Source organism: Hibiscus syriacus, unplaced genomic scaffold, assembly GCF_006381635.1.
Source record: "Hibiscus syriacus cultivar Baekdansim isolate YM2019G1 unplaced genomic scaffold, ASM638163v2 tig00117022_pilon, whole genome shotgun sequence".
In the NCBI taxonomy this organism is placed as follows: Eukaryota; Viridiplantae; Streptophyta; class Magnoliopsida; order Malvales; family Malvaceae; genus Hibiscus; species Hibiscus syriacus.
Window position 1 is genome coordinate 270,852 of NW_024063528.1, and position 11,915 is coordinate 282,766.

Here is an 11,915-nt window from a genome sequence, read left to right on the forward strand (position 1 = left end):
ACATGGAGAAGATGAACAACAATGAGGTTGAAAAGAAAACCTATTAAAAATGGATAAATTGAAATGTTGTCTCAAAACTAATTTAAATTTACAAAATACCCATAATCAATATTTTGCCTATAGTGTAGGGGTTAAAATAAAAAATAAACCATTTTACTAATTGGTCATATCATCAAACTAACGACATTCAACGTCAAAGTGACCAAAACTTAATAAAACGATAACGTAAGTGACCAAAACTTAATAAAACGATAGCATAAGTGACCAAAACTTATGCTTTTTAAATTAGTGAGAAAAGGTGTACAAAAATGAAAGAAAATTGACCAAAACTTAATTCATGTATTATCTACGTGAAAATGATGTACTTTTAATTTTATATATTTATTATGTCAGGTTAATGACCGTTAACCTTTAGTGACCACATCTTAATTAAAATGAAAGAAAAATGACCAAATCTTATGTTTTTCGAATTTAGTTAGGAAAAGTTTATAAAACTCAAACAAAAGTGACCATTTATGTAATTTACACATTAAAATACTAGTTAAATTTAGGGCTAATTACATGATTGATCACTTTTGTTTGTGTTTTGTTCTGTCATACCCCGAAAATTTTAGATTACATCAATAATTTTAATTAGCATTTGAAGGATCAAATTGTAAAATTTTGAAGAAATCTTGAGTTGTTTCGTAAGCCTCTTATTTGTTTAGGGTCTTAAATATTTATTTCTTCGTCGCTATTTGGTTTTAAGTATAAAAAAATATATGGTTCTTAGGAAAAAAACCCATACCTTCTAGAGAGTTTACCCTAAGCTTTAGCCATCTAGACTAAGTCCCTTTTTCACGTGAAAAGCTTTCCCCATAACCTTTTATCTAGGGATGACAATGGATTCTGGACCCTACCCAAATTCGTAGATCCAAATATGTTTTATAAGATATAGATCCTAAAATTTTGGACTCGATGGATCCGGACAAGATCTAGATCCTCTGATTAAAGTACGGATCCGGGTCTTGATCTAACAATAAGATACCAGATCTGGAGTCGTTTGCCCGTTTATAGAAAAGTCTACCTTTGATTTCAAAAAATATATAAATGACATAATAGGTTTTAATATATATATAAATATTCTATAGAGGAAGACGTATGAGTTCTTATAGGTTTTAAACTCGACTTGTGACAATATAATGTTTTATGATCTACATTTTTTTAATGTTTGTGTTATTCAAAAAACATTTGTGTAATTGTGTTATAGTTTTTTTGAGACTTTAGTTTATCGTTTTTTATTCTATTACTAGTTGTATTGAAATTAATATTTCCTATATTGGAGATATGATATGAAATTAATCAATGACAATTTTATTACATTAAAAAATAGGTTGAATGGTTATTTTTTAACATACTCATTTTGGTCCCAGACCCGTAAGATCCGTTGGATCTGGATTTGGGTCTCAATTTTCTAAACTTGCGGATTCGAGGCAGGTCTAGATCCAAGATATGAAAATGGAACTAGATCTGGGTCTAGCTAGATCCAATCCAGATCCAATCCAGATCCGACCCATTTCTATCCCTACTTCTATCATCCCAAACTATTTCCACCGCTGTTCATCTTATCTCCGACCGGTGATGGTTGACACCGCCATCATCCCCGACACCAGTGCCACTCCCGATCATAACCATACCCTTCATCCTTAATGGAAGCCCACCGATTATCATAAAATTCCAAGAAAATAATTGAAGGTCATTTGAGAAACCCATCTCTGTCCTCATCCGTCGATCGTCGGTGAGCGTCATCTCCATCAAAAAGTGGAGTTTCATCCCACGTCGAGTAAAACCTGACCTTTCCCATACCAATTGGCCCCGTCGTTTGCCGTGGAGAACAACCTAAAGTTTCGTCGAAAACTAAAAAATTTCACCACTTTTTCTGTGTTTTTTGGCCTATCCTATAGTTGGTTGGCCTCATCTCCACTGCCATATAGTTCCTCACGTTTTCGAGCAAAACCAACCGATATTGTTTCTTCACCATCGGTCTTTAGCTATTCAACATGGGTAAGCTTTCCGGTTATTTTTTATGTTCGATTTACTTCTATTTTGGGCTTGATTTTTGAAATTTTTTTGGTTGGTTTGGTGAGAATGGAATTGGGATTGACCAGACGGCCAAGACGACCCCCATCACTACTGTACATGCTGGCACGTACTACCGCCGTACATGGGTTTCCTGTCCGATTGAATATTTTGGAAATTGAGTCAACTTAGATCGAGTCAATCGAGTCAACTCAGAACGAGTCAGTCAAGTCAACTCAGACCTGACCTTTGACCTAACCGTTGAACAGACTCGTTGACATTGACCGTGTTGACAGTTGACTTTGACGAAAAAATTAATTTTTTCAGAAAAAAATCAACTTTTTCGGAAAAAAATCATATTTAATGTTTTTCGACGTACTGGGTCCGAATTTGAAGTATGGTTCATCAAATTCTAACCCAAAAGCCTCTGAATTGACCCTTTAACTCGAACTTACATAGTTGTTTTAATTATATTGGTTAAGAAAATATAAAGAAATAATGAAGACTGGTTTATGTCTTTGGTTAAGTTAGTTACTTGTGATTCTCCCGACCGTACAACTGCTCGACCCAGCTCCTCTCGATTTTTCCAGCCGCGTGAATCGTGATTATTCGTATAGCTCTATAACTTTGTTAAATAAATTACTTTGATAGTAACCCTGTTCTGATTTAATTTAGGATTGTATAATGTTTTTTATCGTAGCGAGACCAGTGCTCAGTAGACATCCTTGAATGACCCTTTTGAGGTGTGTTCTTTGTGTGCTATGTATCTGTTTACACATTTTAAAATATAGTTGATTTATTTATTCTAGAAGACAATTGTTTATCTGATTTGATTTATGTATACTTTATCTGATCAATATTTTGATTCCTGATTTACTGACTACAATTGTGTTATTTGATACATGTTCTATGATTATTTATTTTTACTAAGAAAAATTAATCTGTTTTGTGGAATTCTGGAGTTTATGTGTACTGCTTGAACTGTTTATTAGGGAACTATTTGGGTAGGTGTATGGAGTTTTGAGGTTCAACTAGTTGGTACATTCTTTCTGTTCTGATCATTTTTATTGGACTTTTATACCCATCGAGTATAAGGTAAGTTCTTATTGATGCAGTTCTAGGAACTGCATATGGTGTACGGGTGGAGGGTAACTAAATGTTTTTATTGAAATTTTACTGTCACTCTTATGAAATTTTTACTGGATTATTTTTTTAAATTGACCCTTATGAATTATTATACACTTATTGAAACACACTAAGCTCCCTAGCTCATTCCCTTAAATTGTTTCTCTTTTCAGGTACTTTTGGATATGCACCCTTGACTAGGTACTTGAAGAATCGACATATTTCGTACCATACTTTTAATATTTCTATCTTCCAGATTGTCTTTATTATGGTGGCATGTGCTTATATTTTGTTATACTTGTTTTAGGACATCTTTTGTTTTACTATGGATATATGGATTCACTTAATGATTATTTGGTATTCTACACTTATACACGATATTTTATGATTCCGTTATTTGATTTGAATTTTATTATTTTCAATTATGTTTTTAAAGATATTTGGTCGCGTTATATTTCAAGGAGTTGAAAATGGTTTAGAAATGTTTAATGTAATTCACTAGACCTAGTCTTGACGTATAGACTGGGTTTAAGGGTTACACGTCCACTATTCCTCACTAATATCAAAAACATAATATCTTATCATTTTCATTTAATTAAAATGTGATAAACACGAGTTAACCGCCGTTAAATATTTTGGTATAATTACACAATTGATTCATGTTATTTATATGTTCTCTCAATTTAGTCATACATTTAATAAATTAAAATAAATTTAATCCTCCAATCTAATGATGCCACGTGTCACTAGTACCACATATCGTGCCACGTGTCACCATTCGAACAAAATTTTAAATTAAAATTAAAATAATTTTTTTTAAATTAAATTAGAAATAAAATATATTTAAGAAGTTAATATAAAAAATGTTTCTTAAAGTTAATATATATAAAATATTACGAATGTAAGTTAAGTATGCATACACTAAGATACAAAATATATACATCATATTGTCTATTTTAATTTAAGTATTGGTCTTAGCTCAATGGTTGAGTACATATTTGGTTTCTCAAGAGAGTTAGTTCGAATCCTTTTCGCCTAAATTTGCTTTGTTTTGTTTTCTTTCAACATGAGGGTGACTCGTGGCATGTGGCACGTGGCAAAATACCATGTCACCTAATCTGTTAGTTATTAACGACAGTTAACTTGTGGTGATCACATCTTAATTAAATAAAAACGAAAGTGACACAACTTAATTAAATAAAAACGAAAGTGACCATATATTATTTTTTTGAAATTAGTAAGGAAATGATGAGAAAATGCAAACATAAGTGATCAATCATGTAGTTAACCCTTAAATTTAATCAGAGTTAATTGTATCATGTGTCCCCAAATTTTAACCCTTATTTTAAATTAGTCTTTAAACTTTTGAATATTCCAATTTTATCCCCAAACTATGACTCTCATCTTAAATTAGTCCTTAAAATTTTGAGTGTTATAATTTCATCCCTAAACTATGAACCTCTTTCTAAATTAATCCCCAAACTTTTGAATATTCCAATATCATCCCCAAATTCATCCAAATATGTAATTAGTTTCAACCATAGTTTAATCTAAATTTTGTTTTTTAAATATATAATAATATACCTTGGCCTAACGATTTTATTGAAAAGGGATGTGATTAGTATATACATATAATTTTGAATGAAATTGAAATGTTCAAAAAGTTTGGGGGACCAATTAAGAAAGATGGTCATAGTTTAGGGATGAAATTAGAATATTCAAAAGTTTAAGGACTAATTTAAAATGAGAGTCATTGTTTGAGGATGAAATTGGAAGATTCAAAAATTTAAAGACCAATTTAAAATGAAGGTTATACTTCGAGGACATGTGATGCAATTAACTCATTTAATCAATTAAATTATGATTTAATATGTTTGAAATGATAGACTCTCATTTCTAGGGTTGAGCATTCGATTGAGTAAAAAAATCTGAGTTATTTGAGTTGACGAGTCGTATTTTATAACGCAAACTTAATTTGAAATTTTTTCGATTCGAGTCGAGTTTAAAAAATTTAAGTCGAGTTATTCGAGTTTCTATACAAAATTTATTATAATTATTTATAGTGTTATGGTAAAGGTTGATTCTATTTTTTCGACTTTCTCTAACCATAATATATATATATATTATTTTCATATTATAATATTATTTAATATATCAAATACAATTTAAAATTATAAAATATATTTACAACATTATATTTTAAAGAATGTGTTTTGAGGGTAAATAATTGATGAGAATATAAACGAGTCAAGAAATTGATACTTTAATATATATATAACCCCTCAATAACTAAAATATATAGACTTTATGTCTATATACATAAATGTTTTATTTTTTTTAAATCAATTAAATTAATAATCAATAAAATTTTAAAATATAAAAAAATTTGATAATTTAATTATTATTTTAAAAATACTAAGGCTTTGTGTGGGCCAGAGTGGGACCTATTGGACCTTTCTTATTGTTCTTTTTTCGTTAGAAGCTTACGTATCCAAAGTTCATGGCCTTTTTACTATATTAAAACTGTTCCAAAACAAGAAATCGTCTCGATCCTCTGGTGCGGAGTCAAATTTGTTGTTTTTCCTTTTTAAATTTCTTGTGTTCTTCGTTTTTGTCTGTGAATCTTCTAGTTTTCTTTAATTTTTCACAGTTGATCGTCTTTTGTCATATGGAAAATGATCCATTTTTACCTTATCCAAATCCCAGAAAACGAATGCCGCCTTCGAAACTCCATTTCCCTTCGCTCGCCGAATCATTATCGTCGTCGCTCAACATACAGAGACAATGCTCATCGTCGTCGGAAAACATCCCAACCCTCCACGAATCTTTTTTACTTCAAAACCAACCGAATTCACCAATGGCACCGGACCCGAACATCGCTTGGGGGAGAATCAATCTCCACAGGTGCAAAACAGCACCGGCAATGGCTGTTCTAATGGATGCCATCAATAACAACTCTTCGATCCCGACGCCAAAGTTCGGCTCCGAATCGATTGTAAGACAAGCTTTTATCCTTTTAGTATTGTACTTGTCGTTGGGCGTAGTTATATATTGGTTCAATCGACATGATTTCTTGGGTCCCAAGACACATTCTGTTGTTGATGCTATGTACTTTTGCATCGTCACTATGTGCACGATCGGTTTTGGTGACATTACCCCTAATAGCACGGCAACAAAGCTGTTCTCGATCTTGTTCGTGTTGGTCGGTTTCGGATTCATCGACATTTTGCTCAGCGGGATGGTTGGTTATGTGCTTGATTTGCAAGAGGAATACATGTTGAAAGCTGTTCAACATGATGGAAATAGAAGGGATTTAGCTACGTCTTATATAATTGATGTTAAAAAGGGGAGAATGAGGATAAGGTTGAAGGTTGGATTGGCATTAGGCGTTGTTGTTCTTTGCATTGGAATTGGTCTTGGTGTTATGCATTTTGTTGAGAGGCTTGGATGGTTGGATTCATTTTACCTTTCAGTTATGTCGGTAACAACAGTGGGGTATGGTGATAGGGCGTTCAAGACGTTGCCTGGTCGGATTTTCGCTTCCATTTGGTTGCTCGTTTCGACTGTGGCCGTTGCTCGAGCATTTCTTTATTTGGCCGAGGCTAGAGTTGCTAAGAGGCAAAGGAGGATGGCCAAGTGGATTCTTGGGCAGGACATGACTATCTCGCAGTTCCTTGCTGCTGATATCGACAATAACGGTTTTGTAAGGTATGCTGTCATTATGAATTTCAGTTAATGATCTAATTGTGCATCTCCTTCTTAAGTTTCGAGTAGTCGTATGACATTCATGTATGGATCCAGACACTTATCATCGTAATTTATGCCTTTTCCCCAACAACTTGCTGTCTTTTTAGTTCATTAGCAGACATTTTTGTGTATTGGAACCGATACTGAAGCTTGGCGAGTGTGAGGGAAATACTGTTCCGACATCTGCTCTCCATAGTATGATCTTCTCGATCAAAAAACGATAACCATCTTCAACTTTGATTACCCTTTCCTTGATATGTTCAACCTCAGTACAATAATGTCTGGAATAGTACCTCTGAGGCCTAGAATTAGAACAGATTTCGAAACTGTGTTTTTATCTTATAAATGAGGGCCTTTGAGATACATTGATATGGTTTCGGCATCTTCTCTCCATAATACAATCTTCTTGATCGAATTACGATAACCATCTTCATTTTTTACTACCCTTTCCTTGATATGTTCTAACACAGTACAAAGATGTCCAGAATGGTACCTTTCTGAGGCCTAGAACATATTACTAAACTGTGTTTTTATCTTATAAATGAGGGCCTTTGAGATACATTGATGGTTTCGGCATCTGCTCTCCACAGTATGATCTTCCCCAAGGCATCATCACTTTTGATTACCCTTGGCATGTTCAAAACAGTATAATGATATACCGGATGGTATTTTTCTGAGGCCTATAACAGATTACAAAATTGTGTTTTTATCTTATAAATGAGGGACTTCAAGATACATTGATGCAGTCTCGGCTTCTGTTCTCCATAGTACTATCTCTCGATCAAACAGATTATCTTTCTCGACGCTCAACGGATACGAAGCCTGATTTATTTCGCATCATAAGTACTTATGGTTTGCTGCTTCATGACACTTTTAGTGCCGAAGTGTATGATAATGTACCAAGGGTTGAAGTTCCTAACTTAATCTCAAATTCCATGTTCATCTTCACTGTTAATCCGTTATCGAGTTTAATATCGGTTTAATTATGCAGCAAATCCGAGTTTCTCGTATACAAGCTCAAGGAATTAGGGAAGGTATCAGACAAAGACATTATGCAGATCTCCGAAAAATTCGACAGGCTTGATTCCGGCAAGTGCGGAAGGATAAGCCTTGAAGATCTTAAGAACAGTCATCATCGTTAGTATGCAAGCTATCCTAGCTTTAAAAATCTTCATTACAATACAAATGAAGTTGCAATAGGAAGAGTCATGGATGGCATTGAACCATTGAAGTCGAGCCGGTTCATAGTTCGAATTCAAGGCAAGCATCGGTGTTTATACGAACATTTATTCATCTCCGGTTCGAGTTTTCGTGCATCCGTGCCGATGAATCGTCTGCTGTTCTGATTTAATGACTTCTTTTTCTTTGTTTAGGGTTGAAACAGGCCAATGCATTGTTCAGCAACTTGACTCATGTGGGTTGCCTTAAAGAAATGGAATGGACAAGTCTTCCTACTGGTACCATATACAAACATATTGGTAGTATATATTATGTATATAAGCACATTGGGATTTTTAGCCTTCTTCAACTATTTGTATTTGATATTTGTATGCTATATATATATATTCGGATATGATAAGAAGATATACGATTTTCTAAATATATGGAAAAATTTATATCCGACAATTATATCGAATTTGGATTATTTAGTTTCTCTTACCACATCTTATTCAATTTTATCATTAGACCATAAAACTTTATACCTATTATTATTATTTGATGCAATCTTAGTTAAAAAGAAAATTCAAAATAGTATTAAAACATTAGAGATAAATGTTTTGGTGATAGAGTGTGTATCTATTTTTACTAATCCAACGATCCTAAAAACATATAAAATAAAAAAGTTGTACTTGAACCGATTATTTCATCTATTTATATATCTATCAATAAAGAGATTCACTTACATCGATATAGAATTTAAATAATTTTACTATCTTTCATAATTAATATTCTAACAATTTAATTGTTTTGGGATCGAGATAAAAATAAAATGTTTTGGGGACCAAAATTAAAAAATTTGTGTTTGATTGTCTTAAATTAATTATTAGTTCTTGAGAGGTTTAAAAACATATATATTTTTTATTTAATTAAGGGGTTATTAAGGATTAAGTGAAACCAAAAACTTGTTAAAGGGGCCATAAGTACAGTTGTACGAATAGTTAATAGGGCCCATGCCAGCCCCATGAATTTGCTAATCGACCATAAATATACGAGTAAACAAAATATTATTCTTCGTGACGATAGAAACATAATTTATTTTAAAATTTATATATATATATAATAAATATAATTATATTACTTTTTTATGATTATAAAAAAATGTAAATTGTTTTTATTTAATTATCAATACTTAATTTATTAATTAAGATCAAATATGATAAAATATTATTGATGAGGATGTTCATCCATTCACATATATAATTAGGTATACTAATAATGGCAAATGAATTATTTGTTTACAATATTAAAAGAAAACTCGGCAAGTAGACTAGCATGTGTCATTGTCCTTATGCGCTCTTAAAATAATCAGTTGATTGATAATAAGGGGAAATCAATGAATATAATTGTTGTTCACAATAGTTTTTATATCAGTTATTAGAATATATAGGAGAAAATAACTTCAGTGATCGAAAATGTATTATAATATACGATTTTAACCAATTTTTTTGGATTTACGAAAATGACCAACAAATTCGCAACGTAATCTCCAATTTTGCAACGCGAACTCCAATTTCGCAACGCGAATTTCCTAGATTCGTAACTCAGTTTTGAAATTCGCAACTAGAATTTCTTTTCCGCAACGCGATTTTCCAAATTCGCAACGCGAATATGTAATTCATAACACAGAAGTCAAATTCGCAACACAGAAGTCAAATTCGAAAAGCACGTTTATTTTCACAATGCGAATTTTATTTTCGAATTCAAAACACAATGTTAATTTCGCAACACAAATGTAAACAATATAATTGCAACTCATAACCTAAAACTCTAAATTCGTAACGCGATTTTCCAAATTCGCAGAGCGAACATGTAATTCACAACACAGAAGTCAAATTCGCAACACAGAAGTCAAATTCGAAAAGCGTGTTTATTTTCGCAACGTGAATTTTATTTTCGAATTCGAAACACAATATTAATTTCGCAACACAAATATAAACAATATAATTGCAACTCATAACCTAAAACTCTAAATCACAACTTAGTCACATTTTCATTTCTCACTCTCTCTGGCGACATCCGTCCCCATATCCGGCGACTCCCCTCTATCTCCATCTCTCAGAGCCATCCTGCCACAACCATTCACGGCCACAAATGGAAAATCAACCACCGACGGTTAATTTTTTTAATTATTTTTATTTTAAAATTTTTGTATTATTATTAGATTTTTCATATTTAAATTGATGATAAATTTATTGGTAATTTCAATATATAGATTAATCATTTCACTTAAATTGCTTAGTAAACTCATTTGGTTGCTGCCAATACTGCTAAACTGTTTAGTTTTTAACCCTGTGAAGTTAGTATTTTGGTTGAAGTAATGCATTTCATTCAAGTTTCAATTTGTAGAATAATAGTTTTTGAAACTTAAATTTGCAACACGAAAATGAAATTCGCAACACGAAAATGAAAATAGCAACACGATTTTAGTTTCGCGTTGCAAATTTTATTTTCGTGTTGCAAATTTCATTTTCATGTTGCGAATTTAAGTTTCAAAATCTACTTTTCTTCTGCAAATTGAAACTTGAATGAATTACATTACTTCAACAAAAAAACAAAGACAAATACTAACTTCACAGTGTTTTGTGAATTTAAGTTTCAAGAATAAACTATTACTCTTTATGTTGTCCTTGAACCTACACTAAACATATATGCTGTCCTTTTAAATATTTATATAAGTGTTTACTTCTGGAATGTTATCTGATGCATTTTGTGAACTATGATAGAATAATGACTTGGGTGAATACCGTGCTAGTTTGAAACATATTTGGCTATATTGTCCATGTTTAATATCATGTCTGTTTATAGTGTATAATTTGTAGTTTTTTGTATATCTAACTTGATATGATTATTGTTTTTGTTAGGATTTTTTTCGGCTTCATTGACTTTAAGGAATAAATTAAGCCTAGCCACTACAATTGTTTCGACACTTATACCTGTACAAAGATATTTGTTTGAGAATACTTGTTTTGGGTCATGGCTGAAAGTACAATATCCAGGTGGAGATGTTATGTTGACCCATTTTTTTCTTCAGACCATGACTAACGATCTACCCAAGAGGATACAACGTGGTGATGAAAAGATATGATTTCATTTTCCACCGGCGTATACTTGTTTTGGGCGGGAGGAGTTTTACTTAATCACTTGTCTACGTTTCGGACGACACGATGAAGTAGGTCGATACACTAGTCATATCGCCCGCCCATCATGGTTATTTCGGGTTTTTCCTGAGCTGGAAAAGGCGAAACCCAGTTTACACGTCGACGATTTGAAAAGATTACTTCTTAAAGATGGGTTTACTCGGATGGATGACCTTGATGTTGTCCGAGTATGCCTTTTATTACTTTTGAATGCCGACTTTTTAGGCAAAGAGGGCAGCCAACCTATTTATGAGGATTTAATATTATTAGTAGAGGACCTAAATGCATGAAACGTGTTTCCGTGGGGTTCATATCTATGGAAAGCTACCTGGAAAAAGTTGTCGTCTGCCTTTGAGGACCGTTGTAGTTTGCGTGGCCATGGTTCCAAATACACTTTGGTAGGCTTTATTTGGACCTTTAAGGTAAGAATTTCTATATAATGTTTCCAAAATTATAATTAATTATTTAACAATTACTAAAATTAATGTTTGTGTATTATATTGTTTGTAGATTTGGATATTTGAGGCTTTTCCCAGCATACGAACATATGCCATCAAAAATTCAAATGATATTCCTAGGGATATTACCTGGAGGAGGATCCGACTGTTGGATTGGGAAGATTTACTA

The 11,915-nt window shown here is 32.4% G+C and overlaps 1 protein-coding gene across 1 annotated transcript; it reads left to right on the plus strand.

Annotated features, from left to right (window-relative positions):
* The first annotated feature begins 5,851 nt into the window (after positions 1 to 5,851).
* Positions 5,852 to 8,185, plus strand: LOC120195982 (two-pore potassium channel 3-like). Its single transcript, XM_039197905.1, has 2 exons — positions 5,852 to 6,891; positions 7,922 to 8,185. The coding sequence occupies exons 1-2, from the start codon at positions 5,852 to 5,854 to the stop codon at positions 8,070 to 8,072; spliced, it is 1,191 nt and encodes a 396-aa protein (XP_039053836.1). The 3' UTR covers positions 8,073 to 8,185.
* Positions 8,186 to 11,915: the final 3,730 nt, after the last annotated feature.